At 41.1% G+C, this 22,416-nt stretch overlaps 1 protein-coding gene across 8 annotated transcripts; it reads left to right on the top strand.

The window, feature by feature from the left end:
* The first annotated feature begins 8,602 nt into the window (after positions 1–8,602).
* On the top strand, positions 8,603–22,374 carry tnip1 (TNFAIP3 interacting protein 1). Of its 8 annotated transcripts, none has more exons than XM_034232552.1 (18): positions 8,603–8,732; positions 12,794–12,976; positions 13,494–13,637; positions 13,788–13,846; positions 13,945–14,004; positions 14,696–14,905; positions 15,775–15,869; positions 16,312–16,468; positions 16,756–16,848; positions 16,962–17,027; positions 18,182–18,313; positions 18,614–18,742; positions 18,826–18,963; positions 19,067–19,192; positions 19,338–19,421; positions 19,860–20,078; positions 20,332–20,416; positions 20,742–22,374. In XM_034232552.1, the coding sequence occupies exons 2-18, from the start codon at positions 12,829–12,831 to the stop codon at positions 20,861–20,863; spliced, it is 2,067 nt and encodes a 688-aa protein (XP_034088443.1). In that variant the 5' UTR covers positions 8,603–8,732; positions 12,794–12,828; the 3' UTR covers positions 20,864–22,374. The 8 variants fall into 8 exon arrangements, with proteins under 8 accessions (XP_034088443.1, XP_034088442.1, XP_034088445.1 ...); XM_034232551.1 differs by lacking the exon at positions 8,603–8,732 and adding an exon at positions 11,238–11,810; XM_034232554.1 differs by lacking the exon at positions 8,603–8,732 and adding an exon at positions 11,252–11,810 and having other exon boundaries at positions 20,745–22,374.
* The last annotated feature ends 42 nt before the right edge of the window (positions 22,375–22,416 follow it).

Genomic DNA, 22,416 nt, shown 5'->3' on the forward strand with positions numbered 1-22,416 from the left:
CCCAACTGGACTGCTCCGATGACGACCCTAGAGAGGCAATCTGCAACCAGGTTCGACTTGCCAGCCACGTGTTTAATGTCTGTGGTGAACTCCGAGATGTAGGAAAGCTGCCGCTGTTGACGTGCCGACCAAGGCTCCGCCACTTTAGACATGGCGAAAGTGAGCGGCTTGTGGTCGACAAACGTCGTAAATTCACGGCCCTCCAGCAAAAAACGGAAATGCCGCACGGCCAAATAAAGTCCAAGGAGCTCTTGGTCAAAGGCGCTGTACCTGCGTTCTCTGGGCGTCAGCTGGCGGCTGAAAAAGGTGAGTGGCTGCCAAGCGCCCTTCACCCACTGCTCGTGCACCGCACCAACAGCGTAGTCCGATGCGTCTGTGGTAATGGAGATGGGAGCCGTGGATGATGGATGCACCAACAGGGCCGCCAACGCGGTCTTGACCTCCGTGAAAGCAGACGCAGCTTCCGCCGTCAAGTTGATCGCCTAGATGGGGGTCGTACCTTTCAAAGACTCATACAGCGGCCGCATAATGTGAGCGGCCCGGGCGATGAAACGGTGGTAGAAAGTCACCATCCCCAGAAACTCACGGAGCGACCGGGCTGTGAGTGGGCGAGGAAAAGCCGCAACAGCCTCCACCTTCGCCGGCAGGGGTGCTGCACCGCCTTTGGTGACGCGGTGTCCGAGGAAGTCAATGTCAAACACCCCGAACTGGCCCTTTGCAGGATTGATGATCAACCCGTGTTGGCTGAGCCTCGCGAAAAGGGCTCGAAGGTGTGACAGGTGCTCTTCCACCGAAGCGCTGGCGACGAGTATGTCGTCCAGATAGACGAACACGAACGGCAGGTCCCGCAGCACCGAATCCATCAGGCGCTGGAACGTTTGGGCGGCGTTCTTGAGCCCAAAAGGCATCCGCAGGAACTCGAAAAGTCCAAACGGCGTTATCACTGCTGTCTTAGGGACGTCCAGGGGATGCATGGGCACCTGGTGGTAACCACGCACCAGGTCCACTTTCGAAAACACCGACGTACCGGCCAGATGTGCCGAGAAATCTTGGATGTGCGGCACCGGGTAGCGGTCAGGTGTCGTGGCGTCGTTGAGGCGGCGGTAATCCCCACAAGGGCGCCAACCACCGTTCGGCTTAGGAACGACATGTAGAGGAGAGGCCCAAGGACTGTCAGAACAGCGGACGATGCCCAGGCGTTCCATGGTTGAAAACTCCGCCCACGCTACTGCAAGCTTAGAAGGGTTCAACCGCCGGGCCCTGGCGTAGACTGGGGGACCTTCGGTGGTGACGTGGTGCTCCACCCCATGCGTGGTGGTGAGCACGGAGAAGGTGGGCAGCGTCAGGTCTGGAAACTCAGCCAACAGTCCACTCCCAACAGCGAGCCCGACAGCCCGTCGTACGCTGCCTCACCAAGTGTACACACGAGGGAGGAAAACGTCAAGGCATCAACCAAGCGTTTATTTTTAACGTCCACAAGGAGTCCGTGAGCACATAAAAAATCCGCCCCGAGGAGGGGAAAAGAAATGTCTGCCATCACAAAATCCCAGTTGAAACGTTGTCCTCCAATGCACAAACACATAGGCCTCACACCGTATGTGTGAATGGGGCCACCATTAGCCGTCGTCAACCGCGGTCCATGTCCCCCACAAGTGACGTCTTCCCTCGAAGCAGGAACTACACTCCGTTGAGCTCCCGTGTCACACAAAAACAAGCTTCCCGAGACTCTGTCGCTGACAAAGAGAAGCCTGCTCGCTCCTCCGTTTCCCGGAGGCTTGTAGCTGCAGGGAGCGACACACTTCTTCGCGCTAGTCCCGAACCGCGCGTGGTAAAAACAGTCTCCTGTGTCTCCACGCTGGCTTGCTGCTGTCGTGTCCAGTCTCCCCCAAGCTTTCTTGACTGTTGCGGGGGCGCTGAGTGTCACAGCTAACGCCTCTGCACCGGGCTGCTGGGTAGCCAAGAAAAAAAGGTTGGCTTCTTCAGCCAATGCACGGGGCGTGTTGGCTAGCGCCATCTGGACACGGGAAGGCAAGTGGCGTAGGAATGTCTCCATGAATAAAATCCGGGGATCTTCCCCTCCTAGCAGATTTAGCATCCTCTCCATGAGCTGAGATGGCTTGCTATCCCCTAGGCCTTGAATTTCAAGAATATGGCGGGCCCTCTCCTTAGCAATCGCCTCATATTTGCCATGGTGTGGGGGGTCAGCGATAAATCCCACCAACCTGGATGACGTGGAGCTTCCCAGCGCTGCTACTACATGGTAGTATTTCAAATCCCCATCACGGACTTGTCGGCAGGCGAAGTGCGCCTCCACGTGTGCAAACCACGCCGCAGTGGCATGCTCCCAAAACGCCGGCAGCTTTACAAAAACATCGCTACTAGCCATGTTCATTGAGTCTTCGGAAACTTTCTCGAAAACGTCGGGGTCACCAGTGTAGAGCCGATGAATGGGAGTCGGAGGCGAGGTGTTCAGTAGTGATGTTACGTATTGCGCCGAGGCTTCGGAGCGTGTGTCGAGTAATCCCCGAAGCTTTTTGTGAAGCATGTATCGAGGCTTGTATCGTTTTGGGCCAGTGACGTCATCGATGACAAACGAAGCCTCGCTGCCTGTCGATACCACGTGACTGCTTCAGGAAGCAATTCAGATTGAACCGTTGAACCACAACGCTCATACCCATGGATGTATAATAAGAAGAACCATATTACCAGGGGCGGATCTACCGGGGTGGCATGGGGTGGCAACTGCCACCCTAAACAATAGCCTTGCCACCCCAGCTGCCACCCCAGTTGGCATCTTTGTTTTGAAAGAAAAGTTGTGGCTCATCGGACATTTATGAGAGAAAGTCTCTAATGTCCGAGTGCAAGTGAATGCAGCACAAGATGCACGTCATGTAACCCCTCCCCCGGTCCTGGCGCGAGAGTGGAAATATGATTGGTGGCGAATTCACTTGAACGTGGGAACGGCGCAAAACGAGAAGCCTTTCGGACCCAAGTACTGAAGGAATGAGGTAGTTGCGGTCTACAATGACAGAGAAGAGAATGTCAAGTTTGGCTGTACTCAGCATTGAATCAAAACGCATTACAGCTGTTGATCTTAATAAGTTTGTGAGGCGTTTTGCTGAACAAAATAGTAATCGCCGCATTAGACAATAGACAATAGACATGCCAACTTGATGCTCTGCTCACGGATGACTCGATGAGAATAACAAACTGTTAAGATGATGACCTTGTATGCGTGTATATATATTTTTCTTTGAGGGGGTCTGCCCCCAAAAACAGTTTTAAGTCCTGAGAAAGTAAAATAAGACGGTGTGTAAAACTACAATGCCCAGCCAACAGAAAGTAACCACTTTGATTTAACTAGGCCAGTAGGTAAGGACCTTCCACTGGATAATAACTGCAGCGATGTTTATGTTTTAGCTGAATACACGTTTTTTAACCCTAACTGATGCAGTTAGTCACTTCTTTAATGTTTGTTCTTTCTGATGTAAAGTCAAGGTTGTAACTGTATATCAATAATGATATAATTACTTGTTTTTCAAATTTGAAGGAGGGTGAGCAAGCATCTTGATGAACATTCATCATTAACTCCTCCAAAAAATATAGTTTATTCAATAATAAATGAATATGTGAATCATAACAGTTCTTCACTATATCTGTAAAGCGTCTTTGAGCACCTGTAAAAACGCTAACAAATTAAATCTATTATTATTATTATTTATTAACAGTGATTGACAGCTGATAGGAATAATATGATTGTTAATAGTATCATATTCATTCAGACAAACATCGATGAGACAGTTAATTAATGTACTTATTGCAGCAGTCTGCATAGATTGGTACCCCTGCTGGTCTAAGAGTGAAACAAACTCATTCAGTTATTGTTCAGTTAAAATTCATTAAATTACGTCTGCCACCTTGTAAGGCTTTACTGATGTGCCACAATAATATCACCTATGTGATTGAGTTAAAATATTAATATTGTGGCTTTCCAAGTTAACATTGATTGTAGGGGTGTAACGGTTCACAAACATTTCGGTTCGGTACGTACCTCGGTTTTTAGGTCACGGTTCGGTTCGGTACGTTTTCGGTACAGCAGAAAAAATTATCACAAAACATTAAATATTTTTTTTTAATTATTATTAAACTGTGACTAATGTATTCAAATAAATACAAAATATAGTAAAATAAACATTAAGGTGCAGCATTTCGATGAACTGAAATAATCTGTATTTGAACTGTACTAGTACCTAAGCAGCCAGCTTGACATTAGAACTTGCTTGTCATTGTATTTTCATGTTGTTTAAAGAAAGATGAACTTGTCCATATTGCTTGCTGAAAGGGCAGATCTGCTGGCACTAACAATGTCTCCTGCTGTGGGGAACACCCTCTCTAGGGACAGTGGCAGCAGATACAGCCAGGTAGCGCTTTGCTAACATGGCAACATAAGGATATTTGGCGTTTGTAATAGCTTTGGCTCGGTCTGAACTCTTTGCGAGTGGTGGAGGCTTACATGCTAGTGGGAGTTGGGTTTGCACTTCAGTCTTTTTTCTTTTGGTACCGGTAATATTCACATTCGGGTGATGCCTTTTCAAATGAGTGTGATGTATTGCCAGCCGCGTAACCAATGTTAGTTGAACAATGCCGACAAACAGCTTTGGTTCGGTCCACCTGTCTTTGTCCGTCATCCTTGTACGTAACTGCGAAACCAAAATGTTCCCAAACCGGAGACTTCAATGATGCCGGAGGATTTTCGAGCTCAACTTTATCTGCGTTCGCCATTTCCTCAAATTACTGACTACATTTGAACGCATCCCTGTGACCAGCTCTCATAGTATGCCTCTCGTCCAATGAAATGACTTGGTCGCTCTATGATATAGATTACTTCCAGAAAGTTGTTCATGTTCTCAATTTTTTACGTTTAACGCTATATTCGTTCGGTACACACGTGTACCGAACCGAAGGGCCCGTACCGAATAATTTCAGTACGGGTACGTATACCGTTACACCCCTAATTGATTGATATGATTGCGATTTAAATCAGCATATACTTCTGTCAGGGGATGCCACCCCTCAAAATCTCCTGCCACCCTCTTGCCACCCCATGAATATTTGTCTAGATCCGCCCCTGCATATTACCCCTCCTGTACCCGGGCCCGGTGACACGATGGAATTAAGAGAGCTCAGACCCTCACTTATATAGAGGTCGGAACATGTCATACTCATAAGTATAAATAGATACAAGCATAAATAAATGTAGGAATAAAAACATGAATAAATACAGGAATAAATATCGTGCAGTGTTTTCAGGGAGATTCAGTGTGGGGCTGGGGCTCAGCTGGAAAGCAGTTGACTCACAACCGCAGGGTCCCTGGTTCAACAACTGGTCAATAGGCCTACGTATTTTTTGTTGTTTATAAAAGCTACAGCTAAATGAGATAATGTAGTTAATAAATGTATTCTTTGATATGGGTTAGCCTTTCTCAGGCTACAACATGGTTACGTTTATGAAGGAATACAAATCCCTCTTTGCAATGTTTACCAGCCTCCTTAGGCTTTTCAATCACAATCATTCAACTGGAATAAAAACAATATTGTTGACATGAAAATATGATTTAATGTTCGTTGTTTAGAGTTATTCTAAGGCTTTACTCATTGGGAACTCGGTATGAGATAGAGCACACTGTTGAGATGTCCAATCTGCCTGTTTTACACACTTTGACCAACAGGGGGTTTGTGTTCAAATGAAGCCCATGATGAAGCCTCATGAGATGAACCGTTTTGCGAACCAATTGGCTGGAAAGCTTCATAAGGCTTCATCTCGCCATCACTAGTGTTCAGTATGGAACTCCACACTTTATTATCATGAAACATCAGACATGTAATACGTTAGCTGACTGCATGTGCAACTAGCATGAATGAACCCCCAACCCTGTGCCCTCGCTAACGGGTCCGGGTTGCAACACACACCAAACACACAGTGAATTATGTCCTCACACGTGACACCAAAATGTATAATTTACATTAATGTAAAATGTAAATAAGGTAGCACTTTATATTAAGGTACACAAATTAACCATCAACTAGTTGTTAATTAACATATTAGCAGTATATTGGCTCTTTATTAGTCATTATAAAACACGTATTAATGCCTTATTCTACATGACCATATTCTACAAGTAATAAGCCATTAGTTGAGAGTTTTTCATCAATAACCCTGTAATTAGTGCTTATTTATTGCAAGTAAGGAAGTTGTTGAAGTTGTTGTACATGAGTTTTGGTCTTAATATGCTCTGCTCAATATGGGCCTAACAGTATAGGCTACATGCTTATTGCACAGCTAGCATTAGCTATATTTACCTTGTTTACACTAGTTAACGGTCCTATGTGTTAATCTGTGTATGTTACACATGCATGTATGAGATCATTAAGTGCCTTGTAACTTCTTTTTTTATAGTTTCACTCCGTTTGTGGACTGCAATAAGTAAATAAAGGAGCTTGGCTGCTCATTCCCTGGCTCTCAAAAGAGTTTGGCTGGCAGTTTAATCTATGTTCACACTGAGACAGTACAACACATAGAGAGAACTGTACACCCATTGTGTAAGTACATACAAGCAGGTCACACAATATGATCACAAATACATAAAGTCTTTTAAAAATCAGTTTTTATAAAAAAAGTAAAGGCTGCATATGTTCTCAGCCTTGTAGAAACTTGACATGTTTTGATATGTGTCTGAACCTCTCTTTAGTGGTTCATTAATAAAACATATTTCAACATGTGCCTACTTTGTTCATGTACTGTTGAGGTTAATTTCAGTAGTTGTGTGCTATAATGTATTTACAAAGTATGAAGAGGAGGCGACTTTAGAATAGGGAACCTGTTCAGGTCAATTAGAGTCAAACTAATAGCTTATTGGTTATGAACAAGACTTCACTTTAAAATAGGGAACATGTTCTTAAATATAAATACCTAATGTTGAGTTATTTAGACACAATTAACACTTATAGTTTCATGTCTTGTTACATAAGAATAGATCATATTTGTTAAGTGTTATTATGGGAGAATTACTATTTTTGTGGTACTACTGCCTTATTAGGCCCATATTGAGCAGAGCATATTAAGACCAAAACTCGTACAAAAACTTCATTAATTGCAATAAATAAGCACTAATTAGAGGGTTATCGAGGAAAAACTCTCAACTAATGGCCTATTACTTGTAGAATATGGTCATGTAGAATAAGGCATCAATAAGTGTTTTATAATGACTACTAAAGAGCCAATATACTGCTAATATGCATTTTAATTAACAACTAGTTGATGGTTAATTTGTGTACCTTAATATAAAGTGTTACAGTAAATAATGCTAATTTCCTCTCTCTGTTCCCTTTTTTTTTTTACAGTATGTGTTCTGGGTGTGGTGCCCTGGTTTTGTGTTTGGCAGGGCTGTTCAATTATTAACTCTGTTGAAATTGGCAATAGCAGTGGGTCGAGCAGAAAAGGAACCAACATATATAACAGCAGGAAACTCCCACTTCAATTCAACGCCTCATCTGCTTAACAAACTCAAAAATACCCACATTCTTATTGTTGATAACTGTTTACTAGCCTATGAGTGTTAATAAAGGGTGATATTACAGAATAGTTTAAATGTATTCAAACACATAGTTTTCCTATAGATATATTACAGATATTATAGCGATAGCAGCTAACTTACATTGTAGGCCTATGTGTCAAACAATTCAAGCTTGACATTTAAACACACTATAGAATTATAGCTTAACTTCATTGGATACATGATGGCCTACCATGGCTGAACTGTTATGTATACCTCTACATGTTTAAATGAACAAAAGAAAATATGTTGTTTACAGTGAAACCGATTAAACATGTCAACTCAGTTGGACTTGTTTACTTGAAGAAAAGTGCATGGCAGTTGTCTCTTTTCTTGACAATGTCTCAGTTCATTGCGTATTTGTGAGCGCAGCTGTTGTCAGGCCATCTTTGAGTTAAAAGAGGAAAGAAGAAAAAAGACGTATGTGGCGAGGAAATCCCCTGCAGTACGCCAAAATCCAAGGCAACACATAGAGTCTGCAGCAGTCAGTCACACTTTAATGGCACACCCAACCCTAAATTGCTCCATTTGATGATAATTATGAGAGATTAAGAGATTACTTCAGTAGCACTTTGTAAGATTGCAGACTATGTCAAATATGCAAATTTGAATTTCCCTTTTAACAGCTTGGGGAAGTTTGAACTGGGGTGTTGTTCAGAACAGATTAGATTTTCCTCTTTAATAAATTCACCAAGGTTTAAATATTTTAGAGATTTATGAGTGTATGTTTAAAATGTGACTTTTTTTTAATCTACAGTTGCAATAATTAAAGTGGCATCATGATTTGATCATGCAATAAAAACACATGCAGCATTGTATACTTGAGTATAAGAGGTCATCTGTAAATATTCCTTTAGTCCTCTCTTTGTGTCATGTGTCATATTGTGTGGCATTCTCTACCATTCAGTTTTGTAAGCATGCATTAATGTGTGCCACATGGTTTACGTGCAGCAATCCACTGTATAAAGATGGCAGGCCACACAGTTGGACAACAACTGTGTATAGTATCAGGCCATTTTACTGGGTTATGGGAAATCCCCAAGTCTCAGTGAAATTGCTTCCCCCCATTCACCAGTTTCCTTAAAAAGCGCCTCTCTCCGGCAGAAGCTGAATGTGTGGGTGAGTTGTTGTTTATTATTTTAACATTGGAGGTAACAGAGCAAATTATATTTATTATCAATAGTTGTGATGCTGTCTTTTTTTTGTTTTTTTATTACTTCTAGGGCAGGTTGAATAACTTTAAGATGTCAGTGAAATGAATGACGTTAGTTTGAATTTGGAACATTACATAAAAGGGAAACACAACATGAAAAGATTAATTTCTTCCTTATACAAGATTGATTTGTAACTTACAATCTCTATTGTATGTTTTTTTGTTTGTATTTGGGGTACTTCCTTGCCTAGGCAAATACTCTGTCAGTAATATATGTTTGTTATTTACTAAGAGCAAATATGGAGGTAAATCCATGTTAAGAACAAAATAACACTATTTAAACTTAACCATGAAATGTGTTGTTTATCAATTGTATTATTTCTACATCAGCCTGACAGAAATATGCTTGCCAATCTGTCACACAGGATTCTTTGTTGTCTAGGGTTTCGATTCTCAGTAAAAAATAAATACATTCAAAAGAAGTAATATGAAGATCCTCTTAGAACTAACAATGTTTATGAGAATATTTGGAGCCGGTGCACGTTGCTGGCATATGATACTGTTCAGTGAGGATGTCTTTAGTTCAGGACCCGAGAAGACAGCTGGAGTCACAAAAGGACGTTTTGTATTAAGCACTGCAGAGCTAATGACTATCAGCTGCGTATACCCGCTGCTAGATATGGGAGACTAGACCGTCCTTTTGTCTCAACAGGGTGGGGTACATACATACTGTTCTGTCTTTGTGCAATGGAAAATGCTTTCAAATATTTATAGTAGCTGGGAGGAAAAAACTAAGTGCACAGTTTGTTACCCGTGAAGACTAAATGATGGGCGACATTTCCTGTATCCTCTGGCTTTTGTTTTTGAGCTTGGTAGGCTCAGAGTCACCGGCCTGTTTGTTATTTTATCAGCCTGAGACTGAAACACTGTGCTCCTATAAATAAGGACAAGGTCACGGCTGGCATGCTGTGTGAACTGTGTGTTTGCTTTATTCTGGCCAATGGTTCACTGAGGTTCCACATACAAGGTTAAAAGTATATTGTTTGTCATTTTTTTTTTTGTATTACAAAAAAGGCATGTGACTCTTCAATTGAACTAAAGGCAGTTAAAGCCAGATTTGTATAAAAGGAAGTCTCAAATAAGTTGTATTGTTTTTAAGCACAGTCAGGACAAAATAGTAGCCTCTTTTCTCACTAATTCACTTATTGTCTTAAGTCAAGTACATGAATGTTGTATACTGCTCTACATGGCAAAAATTCTAACTACATTTGTAGTTAAACGTGTTGATATAATTACAATCGGAACTCTTTTATCAGTTTTACAGTATGAAAAATACCATGTAAATGTGTATTTCATAAATTCAGTTAACCTATTTTATTTTTCTAAGATTAGCTAGCTGCTAAGGTACTTATTTACTGACTTTTCTGACCTATTTCCTGTAATTGAAAAATGTGTGTTACAAAATCTATAAGGGAGTCAAACCAACTATCACAAAAAAAGAAACTAGCTACTAAGCAGTATCGTGAAAACCTGTTTCAATCTTAACTGGTTTCTATTAGAGCATTATATTATTGGTGCACTTTCTTTCCCTTAGAGGAAGTAATAATGGTGGGGATATAAATACAAAAAACAAGCTTTTCATACTGATTAGTTTAGATACTGTACACTGATAATAAAGCATGCAATCTAACATCATTTGCAAACTGGGTATATCCTGTGTTAACACAGCATGCTTCCAGATAAGACCTCCAAGGCTGATGCCATGACATTTTAAATCATTGTCGAGAATGTTTGCCTTAATGTTTTTTGTGGACAAACTGTGGTATTTGTTTTCTCTATTGTAATTCATAGACATTTCTATATATATTAAATACTTTTTGGTAGTTTTATTCATAATTATTATGACCCATTATAGATCTACAGTTAACCAAATAATGCTTTTTGTAAATCATTGAGGAAGTAACCACAGGTGACCTGTGGTTTTTTTCCCACAAGATGTCACTATTGTTCGGAATTGTTCATGTTTGGTAAATCAAGGGCCTGAAATAAAGCTCTGAAAAATGGTGGCACACTGCTTCCTAACAAATTCCTTACCTGTGACCATGCCTGTGACTGACCTTTAAAAGGTAAATTGCATTTTACTTCAAGACAAGTAAATCATGTTATTTACATTTCACCACGGTATTATTTGAAAGTAAATATATTCCCATTATATATTAACATATTTAAGTCAAAACTAGAACAATTAATTGATTAATCGATTAGTCATAAAATGTGAAGACTCAAAAACCACAATATACTAAATGTATTCATTGTTAGAGTATGTTTTTTGTTGTATATATATACTAAACAATAATTAATGAAGAAAACTAATGTCAGTTTAAATAATGATGAATACAATAACTTATTGCCCTATCACAATATACACATTATATATCTCTGAGCAGCTTACATACAATATATGTATTTCTCATTTACCCATAGTGTGGACTCACCCACTTTAGTGTAACTTGAACTAGGCCTTATTCCCCAGTTCAGAAGAAATGTGTGATGCAATCACAGAAAACCCCACCAGCCCCTTCTCTAAATGTATCAATGAGTTAAAAAGTAATTATGTGAACATCTTGGGACTATGACTATATGACGAGTCGCGATGAGTGTCAATTGTCAATTTAAAAAAGAATAAGAAATTAATTTAAATAAACAAGACAAAGATCCGGCTGCAGTGTTACTCACCCTAGTGTCATTGTGGCATGCAAGCGATTATTTCCATATATTTATGTACAAATATATAGGCCATCTTGAGTCATTCTGATCAAATCTTTACCATGAATTATGAATATGTGAATCATTTCGATCTAATGTTTACATTACGGTTCCCCCGCTGACAGAGAGCTGCGCCCTGATTGGTCCGACGGGCTGTCAGTCACTCGCTGTTTACATCAAACGAGGTGGAAATTCCCGGGTTACAGCATAGACCAGTAGACCACTTCCGCAATAGATGTCTGGGCAGAGAGACGAGAGAGGCCACTGCGAGCTGAAAGGTATCTAGACAACAGAGACCTCTTTGTTCTCTCGTTTGTCGTTTAACTCCGCTTTGCGACCGACTTCGTGCATCGATTAAAATATCTGTAGTGGGTAGAAAAGAGGAGCTAACGGCTTACTGTCCCGCACTGTCATCTAGTGTTAGCTAGCCGACAGCTAACAAGGATGTTGCTAGCAATTTGCATGACAACAGCGAAAACTAATATTAGCCTTTTTCAGCCAATCAAGGTAGCTATAATTTGCTAGATTGTGCTTTATTTGACTCTCGTCTACTGCGTAGATGTTTGTTAGCAGGATTCACGTAACATCTAGGGATGTTCCCTCTGCTTTTGTCCTTTTTGCCTTCGGTTATGAACGTTATATTTGTCATATTTAGCCATCACAAACGTTAGCCCATTACTGCCATTTGTTTCACTCTGTCAGGGTAGCATAACGATGACTCTGTTCCTGCTTTTGTCCTCTCAAAGCTGAAGGCTGATCGGTATTTTCTTCAACGGGCTTCACCTATAGTTTACACTCGTCCTGCTATAAATTATAAATAAACTGAAAGAAGAGTTGAACGTTTTTTATTGCTGGGTAACTCGCAGAAACACTACATAGTGAGTGGGTGGTGTCTATTTAATCTGTGACAAAGGAGTACCAGGAACAACATTTGTTAGATGTTCTCACACTGTAACATAAGAGGTTCTGATCATTCGTTTCCTTCCTCTGCATGACATTTGGGTTTCCACATTTTATGTTGACTCTTTGATCAGTACACTTTACACTTTTAAGTCAAATGCAACTGTTTACCATGCTTTCTTGCAACCAGTGGAGGACCACAAGTCTTTAGTCCTCCATGTTTAAAGTCTTTACTGTCAGCACCTATTGTTTACAAAAAACTTCAGCAAAAATCTGTGTTTTATGTTCTGTTGAGTAGTTTCCAGTACTTTTTATGTTTTTAATGAAGTTGTAATTGACAGTTTTTCTCTTCTTTCCACAGTTCAGAGGATCATGTCTAGGAAGTGAGAAACGGCGATGGAAGGGAAAGGCCCGTACCGCATCTATGATCCAGGCGGGAGTGAGGTTAAGGCCAGGGAGCAGGCCGGGGCGGGCAGCAGCTACCGACAGCTGCTGGAGGAGAACAGCATGTTGAGGGAGAGGATGAAGGGTCTTAAGAGTCTAGGTAAGTTCCTAAAGACGGCTTGGGTACCACAAAGTTGTGGACAGCAGTGATCTTAACACACGAGGATAACATTATTGCTGATTGGTGTATGTCAAGAGCATTAGTTTATTTATTGTAGTAAACAGTGTGCAGCTTGCATTTGGCAGCAGCACTAAATTAGTTTTTTGATCTTCATTTTGAATTCACCATTAAAAATGACAAGACAAGGCATCACGTGTCTGCCATTAATAGACTACATGACTTAGTTTAAAGTAAGAATAAACACATAGGGGAGGGAAACGGTCACGCAGCTAAAATAATGTGGAATGTAGTAAAACCTGATGTTCTTCATTGGGGAGGGGTTGTTGAAAAGCTGGCATGCGATGACAGCGGCCTGATTGCTCTTTGTGTGAATCACCAAAGGAGTGTTACTTATGTAATGTCTCGATAAACCTCTTTCATATCATATATGATGACTGCTCATGCTGATAGAGTGAAGCACTTCTGGATATAGACAAGATCTCTTTGAAACCTACAGGTGATTTGCTGGAAGAGTCTCAGACCGAGGCATCAAGGCTGCGGCAGCGAGTGGAGGAACTTGTGAGAGACAACGAAGCCCTGAAGTCCTCCAGCTTTGTTGCCAGTCTCTGTATGGGGGGACCCATTCAGAGTGAGACACAAAGTAGGTCTCCCATACCAGAGGATTATTATGACTTTATTAATATTACTCTGGGCAGTGTTGTAACCATACGGCATGCTCTTCTACCTTAAAGTTGTATTTACCTTGTTATTGAATGGCTTATTTCATAAACCATGTTTAACCTCACTACAGAGCAAAAGGAGGAGCAAGCAAGCTGTTTAGGAAAAGCCCTACAACCAGAGAAGCCTAATGTAAGTACCTGGAGAATGTTTACTTTATTCCTAAAAGTGTATAGATGCAATTAGCACTGCGAGTACTTTGGTGCTACTTACATTTGTGCTCTTTACAGGAGGCCTCTGCGGAGTTTGAGGTTGTGAATGTAGATGGAAAGACTTCCGACGCCTTGACTGTACGTATCAGATTTTTTTGTGACAAATGATGACAAATCTTTTTCCAAGTATCACAGGAACTCGCCTTTTTGTACTTTTCCAAAAGTCTTTACATTTACCATGTTTAGATGATCAAAATGCTTTTGGTGCTAATTCCCAAAGGTGATTTGTTGTGTGTGATTTATGTAGGCTAAATTAAACCTTTCCTCTTTATAGCCATTTCCCTAATATTAGGAACATATCCTTAGTGTGGTGACTCACCATCAAACTCAATACTGGTAGCTCCAGCCTGAGTCAGCCCGGGGGAAAGTCCAGGATTATTACTGGCTGATTCATCCACAGTCACACACTTCATCCTAAAGGATGTCCTAATAGGACCTGCCAGAACATTTCATGCCGAAAAAGTAATTTCATTGGATAGCCTGACCTATTATAAAATTCTATGGCTTACCTTTTTGGCACAGTCCCACACCTAAACAAAATATTTGTGGTAAAAATCGTAGCAACTCTGTTTTGTGATCTATATCTATATTTAGATCCAATAGGAACAACTGGTTTGCCTCTCCAGATATATCAGCTGTGGCTTTTCATAGAAATAGAAGCAACATGACTCTTACACTATGGTGTTCTTTCGGTTTTGTGCTGGTTGAATTACATTTGTAAGTAGTCAGCTTGAGAAGCATTGACTGACTGTTTACCTGTTATCTCCAGGCCGGGTCAGTGGCAGGGTTAATCCCCGTCCTGCCTCAGGAGAACCTCGAGCTAGCCAGCCAGCTGAAGAGACTAGAGAGCTCCTTCAGCATATTCGCAGAGGAGTCCAACCCCAACCAGCTCCTGGCTCACCTCGGTCGCATGGCTGTAGAGTTTCACCATCTTTCCTCTAAGGTCCAGAAGAATGAACAGAGGACTTCCCTCCTACAGGTATGACAGAAATATAAAATGTCAAAGCTAACATTACCTCTTTTTCAAACATGGCTTTATATGCACTTGAAGCTAGGGTTGGTAATAATGGTAATTATAGTTAAATACATTTTGGAAATACGTTGTTTTGTGGTATCTTATATTTGTAGAGCATTGAGAGAGGATAAAGTTATTTGAGTGTTTATGACGTATGTACAAAGTTCTTCTCTGACTAATGTTGTTTTCCCACTGCAACAGCAGTTCTGGTGTCTTACACAGTTATCTGTGGGTTTAACATTTGCTAAATCATGACACTCGCCAACAACTACAAAAATGACTGCTCATGGCACTCATCTCAAGCTTTCCTTATTCGAGCAAACTGTCTTTTTAACTAATAACATTATTTTCTAACAATGTTACAAAGTGCTTTGCAAAAAAAATAGACTTGCAGTATAATCTAAAAATAATACTTCCAATACAAATCTTAGGGATTATATGACATTATCTTTCACATAAAGAGGAGGCTGCATATTTGTTGCCAGTACCAGTGAAAATGCGTCACGACTTGGAACTTCCAAAAACCAACTTGGCCTAATTTTTATTTAAAAAATACAGCACTATTTCTATTGTCCTAGACTTCCAGCTACTGTCTCTCTTGTTTTTAGTTTTGTACTCCAGAGATGTCATATCCTTGCACGTATTGTTCAGGTCTGTTTGGGGAAGGGGTGTGAATGTGTAATGTGTTGATGGTTGCTGTTGTCTTTAAAAAATCAAATACAAATATTTCTGAGGAGAGAATACAAATAAATACGGCACTATTGGCAATGACTTGGATTATGTTTGAATTCAAGTTGTATGTGTTGAAGTGATTGTTTCTTCTGGTTTTGTAGACTCTCTGTGAGCAGCTCAGACAGGAGAACAATGAGCTTCGAAAGAAAATGGAAGAGGATCATCATATCAGGAATCATGACTTGGATCATCTGAAGTAATGTGTTTAATGTTCTCTTTTTTAACTTGACTGTGTTTTGTGTTGCTGTAGAAATGTCATATATATATATTAACATCTGCACTGTATTGCCTACAAGTAATACAACCACTATTGACAGATTATTCTAATTCCTCTGGTAATTTTCTTTCCAACCATAGGACCATTTTGTTTCTCATTAACCTTTTGAATGTATTGCAAGCAGCCCTCTGTTAATATTTGATGACAAATCCTACACTACTTTTACTTTGTCCTGCATTTTGACACTTGCTTTCACTTTGATGGGGGATTATACCACTGCTTTCTGTTTGCGTCATTGAGCCCAGCGGGCATAGTAGGTTCTTCCCAAAGGAACTTCCTGAAGCCTTGTTCAAACTTCAACAACCTCTGGGAAGGGACCTTGCTCACAAACACTATCATTTTCCTGTCCTTGCCTATTCAGACAGGAGAATCAGAAACTTAAGGAGCTGGTCACAGGAGGAGCAGCGGCATCAACGACAGCGCCACCTGACACCGAAGCTCCAGAGGCCAAAGAGGAGCCCGTGAAGGAAGAGTCAGCCGCTGTGAGACCCAAGATGGAGGCCACCACACCGCAGAAGGTAGTTCAATTAAATTACATAGTAACATGTTTTTTTCACCATGTACAGACATCACTTTGAATTGCCTTGTGTTGAAAGGTGCTATATAAATAAACTTGACCTGCCTTTATGACTTCATATTGATAAATCTGTTCCGCTAACATGGCATATACATTTTTATTTAAAGCTTTACCCTTTTAAGAAAAAGCTCCTCAATTTCCTTGTGACTTAAAACTTCCCCAGTCACCATGTGATGTTACAGTAATGGAGGAATGTTGTGCATTAAGACATTTTTTGTGTGCCCCCAGAGTGGAAAAGCTGCAGAGAAAACCCCAACTAAGCCTTGTGATGTCGAGGTGTATGAAAAGAAGATCAAGCTTTTGGAGAAGCAGAGAAAGGATGCGAGTCTTTTTCTGTGCTTACTGCTCATCCTCTTTGAGCCATAGGGGAAAGTCTCTGTGCTTAGTTTCCTATGTCGATTGTCATTTGTTTCGCTTTCTGCCAATCCTTCCAGGTACTGGAGGTGAACAAGCAGTGGGACATTCAGTGGAACTCCATGAAGTCACAGTTTGAACAGAAGGTACAGTAATGACTTTACAGCTGTTGTGAAGGGTGTGGGAAGACATTGCTGTGTATTCAACTTCTATAGAGACGTCATCGGAGAATTCATTTCTAATGTGCTCCGAATTCCTCTAAAAAACATGTTGTTCTTGCCATTTCAAGTCTAACGCAAACAAGTTCAACGTATGGTCATTTTTTAAATGCTTAATTTCGATTGATTAACTCTAAAGACATTTTCAAGAAAATTATATTCAAAGCACTTGTAAATTGTACAAGGAAACATGTGCAGTACATTGCAAAAATGTAGTATCTATACATTGTTCAGTAAATATAAAGTAATGTTTGTGCTAAGAATGGACAGCCCTTTGGTTTGAAATGAACACATTTAGCATCTTACCAGTGGAAGAATAAAAAAGTTTTCCCTTTCCATCAAAGTTGTCATGTTTTTTTAAGTGAGTTGACACATGGCAGGCATTTTGCAATTTGGAAATACCTTTAAGGAACAGAGGGCTCTGATGTTTGTTTGCATCAGTTGGCAGTGAAGCTCCTGTGCGTGTGTGTCTGTGTGCGTGTCAATGTGTGTGTTTTTTTTTTTTATATGCTTGTCCAGTGGAAAGGTGCAATCTTGCAATAGTTTGCTATCTGAACATACTTACCACAAGGCTTGTCACACCTCGGTGAGAATTCCCCTCACCTCTCTGGTACCCGCTGACTTCCTCCTGCGGTGCAGTCAGAGGGCAGCAGAGACACACATATGCACAAACTCTCACACTCATACTCACACACCTACGCGTGTGCACACCCACAATCATGAACAAACCTACATTCACACCTTGTTGTTACGCGGACACCATGCAGCCTTGGGTTTACACCGCAGAACCCTAGATATATATCCATTTGCGTCACTCGGTTTGTTCATATTTGACACAAAACAGAACTGCGTGTGTTCTCGAATGTCTCCTTGTTGCTGTGGTTTAGTTTATAACTGTATAACACACATTTCTAAAGCTGTATCCAAACACACACAACAGCTGATGCCTATCTTTACCAGATAGATCTTATCAGATAACCATTTTTTTTTCCATTTTGGTTTGTGTTCATGAGAATTGGATTTTAGAACTGTGTACTGGGTGAATTCTGTACACGACTAAATGGTTTAAAACATCTCTCCAGATCACAGACCTCAGACAACGGCTGGCTGAGTCCCAGAAAACTGTGCTGGAGCTGGAGGCAGAGCGAGAGCAAAGGCAGCGCGACTACGACAAGAAGCTGCTGCTGGCCAAGTCCAAGATTGAAAATGTGCAGGTGAGAACCACCAAGACTCAAAACCAAGGTGGAAACAGGTCTATCGTTTCAAACTTGGACACAGAAACAGGGAGGAAAAAGTGTATTCAGATACTAAGAATAATAATAATAGTCATTTATATAGCAGTTTACAAGCAATTAAAGACGAAAAATAACAACAAAAGTGCTAAACTACGTGGATTAAGGGCGAGGGGCTAGTGGATTGGGAGCTGGAGGCAAGAGTGAAAATGTGAGTTTTGAGGGATTTCTTGAATGAAATAAGAAAGGTGTTTCAATGTTTTCTGTGTGTTTTTATTTCAGGGAGAGAAGGAGTGCCTGAACTCTGAGACCACTGAGCTTAAGCAGAAGGTTCGCTACCTGCAAGATCAGCTGCTGCCCCTCAGCAAACAGAGGGAGTACCAGGAGAAGGAGATCCAACGCCTCAACAGGGTGAGTGCACTTCATCTCTCCATCTATTACTGCATCTTTTCCACAGAGACGTTTCCTCTAATACTTGTTTTGTCTTACTTCAGGCCTTAGAGGAAGCCTTAAACCTGCACACCCCTTCATCATCCTCCCAAAAACCACCGGGTCAGGCTAACTTTCCCGATGCAGCCAATAACCTGAAGAAACAGGAACTGCTCACTCAAATTGCTGTACTAAAGGAACAGGTCAGTTTTTACTTGAAATATACACTCACACGTACATGGTTCTTTTTGCACTTGTACGTTCATTTCCTCAACTGATTGTATTTGTTGTTGTTTTGCACTTCAGGTAAAGATCTTTGAAGAAGACTTTAGAAAAGAGAGAAGTGACAGGGAGCGAATGAACGAGGAAAAGGAGGACTTGAGGCGGCAAGTTGAGAGACTCCAGGGTCAGATCACTAATTTAACCAATCAGGTAAGCTGTGTGTTTACAGTTTAACTGTCTTGTGTGTGTGGCATGATAACAAATGCTTTTTTTCTTTCTTGCATTAAATTACAATCATAACTGAATTACTCTTGTTTTTTTCTCCACTAATTGTGTTATTGTGTGTTTGGTTCAGCTTCACCAGGCACAGAACGAGTGTCAGAGAGAACGTACGGAGAGATGCAAGCTGGAGAGACTGCAGATGCAGCATCACAAACAGGTAGGCTACTGGCTGCAGCTCAGATCTGACTCTAGAAGTGTTGCCGACATGTTGAAATGTGAATTACATTGTTGCCGTCCGCCTGGAAATAAATAGATGACATGTTTGTCATACTTTCAAATCATTTAATCAGGGACAATGCAGTCACTGAGAGTTGGGATGCGTCATGCACGAGGATATGAGTCAAACCTTGCAGACTAGCGCCCCCTTGTGATAGAATGCAGTCATTCAACCGACTGCAATAAGTTCTTACACCAAGCCTTACTCGGGTTAGAGTGTTTGTCAGTGCAGCAGGTGGAGCCACTGTTCCCACAGTGGGGGCCGCCGCACTAGGGTGAAGGTCAGCGCTGGCCCGTGCCATGACAGGGCCACAGTGTCCTCGCTGAGAGTAGCCGTACACTGATTGGGGATCACGTGTGTACTTGTGATCCCTCGTAGGGGCAGCAGCAGGAAAGATGTACCTCAGACCCCACGTCAGGCTCAGTGAACGGCCCGCTGAGCCCCCCCTACTGTGGTCCCTTTGTGCAGGTGGGACCGCAGGGCCTTGAAGGCTGGCCGGTACACTTCCCTCCCCGGATGCCCAATGCAGCAGGCGCCAACGCCGCAGCCACAGCCGCAGCACCGCCCCCCATACGAGACTTCCAGCCCGTTACCCCGGTAAGGGCCCTCCAAGGCCCCTCTGTCTCTGTCTATGGAGCGACTCTGGTTCACTGAGGAAACACGGCTCTTTTCTCTCTTTCCTCTACTCCCCTTATCTCTTGGGAGGAACTTGTCATTAGGTCTAACTATAGCTCAACCTAGCCACGCTTACATTTAATTAACATTGTTAGGTTAAGCTGTAGGGCTGCTGTTTTTGATAAATGGGGATTTTTTGTGATTTCAACTAAATTGGTGCTTTCTCTTTGGTCAGGGTTTTCCTTGGCAATCGTCATTCCCACAGCCCAGAGGGGCCAGAGCAGTAGGAGAAAGTTCAAGACCACCACCAGAAAATGCAGGTATGGTACAGCCAGCCAAGCACTATTGTTTTTTTATTCCAAAGGTTTGTTGTAAATCACATTTGTGTTTTATATCTCAAAGCATACAGCTTGTGTATTTTTCCTTATCGTCAATATAAAGACTTTTTTGTAGCAGTATGTAGGCTCTCAATTATTTGAGTTCCCTATCTGTGGCTACACGGATCAATACATTCTGCTTTTGAGATTTGCTGCTCAATTTATAGGATGACATGACAGCTAAATGTGGACTTATCCATTCAAAGTGAAAAGTGTGTAAAGCTAAGTTTATGACTGAACATAACCGAGTCTTGTCTTTCCGTGTCAGTAGATCAGTCCGCAGCAGCAGCAGCTTCAGCAGCCGCAGCAGCCGCAGCAGCGTCGGCAGCAGCGACAGCAGCAGGATTTGGAAAAAGGGAGCGACAGAACATTGACCCTGGAAAGCACTAAAGCATCACCGTACCCACCAAACGGAGTCTGGGTAGTAGCATGACATCAGTTTGTTTTTGAGTTGACAAGGTGTGATTTGATCTATAATTTTCCTACTGAACTGTAGATATCCTATTGTAATGTTGTTTATACTTGCGTTTTATAAGGCTATTTGTGAAACACTTCGCTATTCTGAATATATACATGAAATATTATTTAGACTTTTTTTTTTATCAGGAACTGAAGTCATTTGTTAAATAGGTTGGAATAATTAGCATTCTTTTTTTTCTCCAGAAAATATACCTATGTGCTTGTATCACTGCAAAGATGTAACAACTGGACACTTAGTTTGGTACTTGTAGGGTTACAGGAAGCCATTCCCCAATATGACTAAGACAACATATACTCATTCCAACAATGAATGATTATATACGTACATCAAATCATAGAGTTTACAATGTGAATGTTGATTGATTTATGAAGATTTCTTCAATACCATTGATGTTTTAGAACTGTCCCATACGTGTAACTGTTCAAAAGTGGTTGTTGAAATACAAAGATTTTGGGAAATGAATTTTGATGGTATCATACCAAAAACATGATTGTGATTATTGATAATTTATTTATAACCTGCTGTTTTGATAGTTGCATTGACTATGTGTAAATCATTGTCTTTAGTAATGCTGTTCTTTCTATGTTGTTAGTGTAATCCAAATATATTGTAGCTATTGACATTGTATGTTTGTATCAGACACAATACACAATGCACAGAACATACACAGCCTTTTTTTCCCATGATGATGGACCTAATCTCATTAAACACAACACTTCTACTTGATTACAATTGATTTGACCACTCATTGCAGTATTCATACTCATCTAACGGCATCTTGTACCACAGTTAAGACCCCAAATAGAAGTTAGAACAACAAATCCTTAAGGCAATAACTGCCTTCCTCTACTGCGTTTTAATCTCAACTAGTATGGACTCATTCAATATATGTGTAGGATAAAGAAAGGGGAAGATTCTCATAAATATTTGGAAATCCTAGAGCTGTTATAACGGCAGTTCAGTTGCTCCAGACCTCTCCCAGCGCTGTCTACTTCAACAACCAGCAATCCTTCCCATGCAGACAGTCCTGTTAACTGATGTGATACAAAGTAAAGTCCCCCTGATACAACAGATACACACCCAGAGATAATATGCTTTACCATTATAAAAGTATCATCTCAAATCAAGCCACTGTTTAACTGAATACCCATTCAATTTCCTTAGTATATGTCAGATGAAGGGCTCAAAACGTGCGCAGATGAACTAGAAAAAGGCTCCAATTTTATCAAACCATTTTAGTTACAGGGAACAAAATCCTGATGGGTGAGAGCTGAAATGAGAAATTGCACTTTGAAAGGTATGCTGTAATTACTGGCAGTTGTATTTTCTTGGTTTGTAGCCTTTTCTTTTTTTGCTGTAGGCAAAAGCACATGTGAGACTTTTTGTATTTGACTGGCTTAATAAATCTATTCTAAATGTCTTCTAGCATCTTACCCTATACTTATTCATGTTGATACTTTCC

Source organism: Gymnodraco acuticeps, unplaced genomic scaffold (assembly GCF_902827175.1).
Source record: "Gymnodraco acuticeps unplaced genomic scaffold, fGymAcu1.1, whole genome shotgun sequence".
Lineage (NCBI taxonomy): Eukaryota > Metazoa > Chordata > Actinopteri > Perciformes > Bathydraconidae > Gymnodraco > Gymnodraco acuticeps.

Coding starts and splice junctions, on each gene's coding strand:
- tnip1 (XM_034232552.1), top strand. CDS start 12,829: ATGGAAGGGAAAGGCCCGTACCGCATCTATGATCCAGGCGGGAGTGAG. Junction 17,028..18,181: donor AGTCACAGTTTGAACAGAAG/GTACAGTAATGA, acceptor ACATCTCTCCAG/ATCACAGACCTCAGACAACG. Junction 20,079..20,331: donor ACTTCCAGCCCGTTACCCCG/GTAAGGGCCCTC, acceptor CTCTTTGGTCAG/GGTTTTCCTTGGCAATCGTC.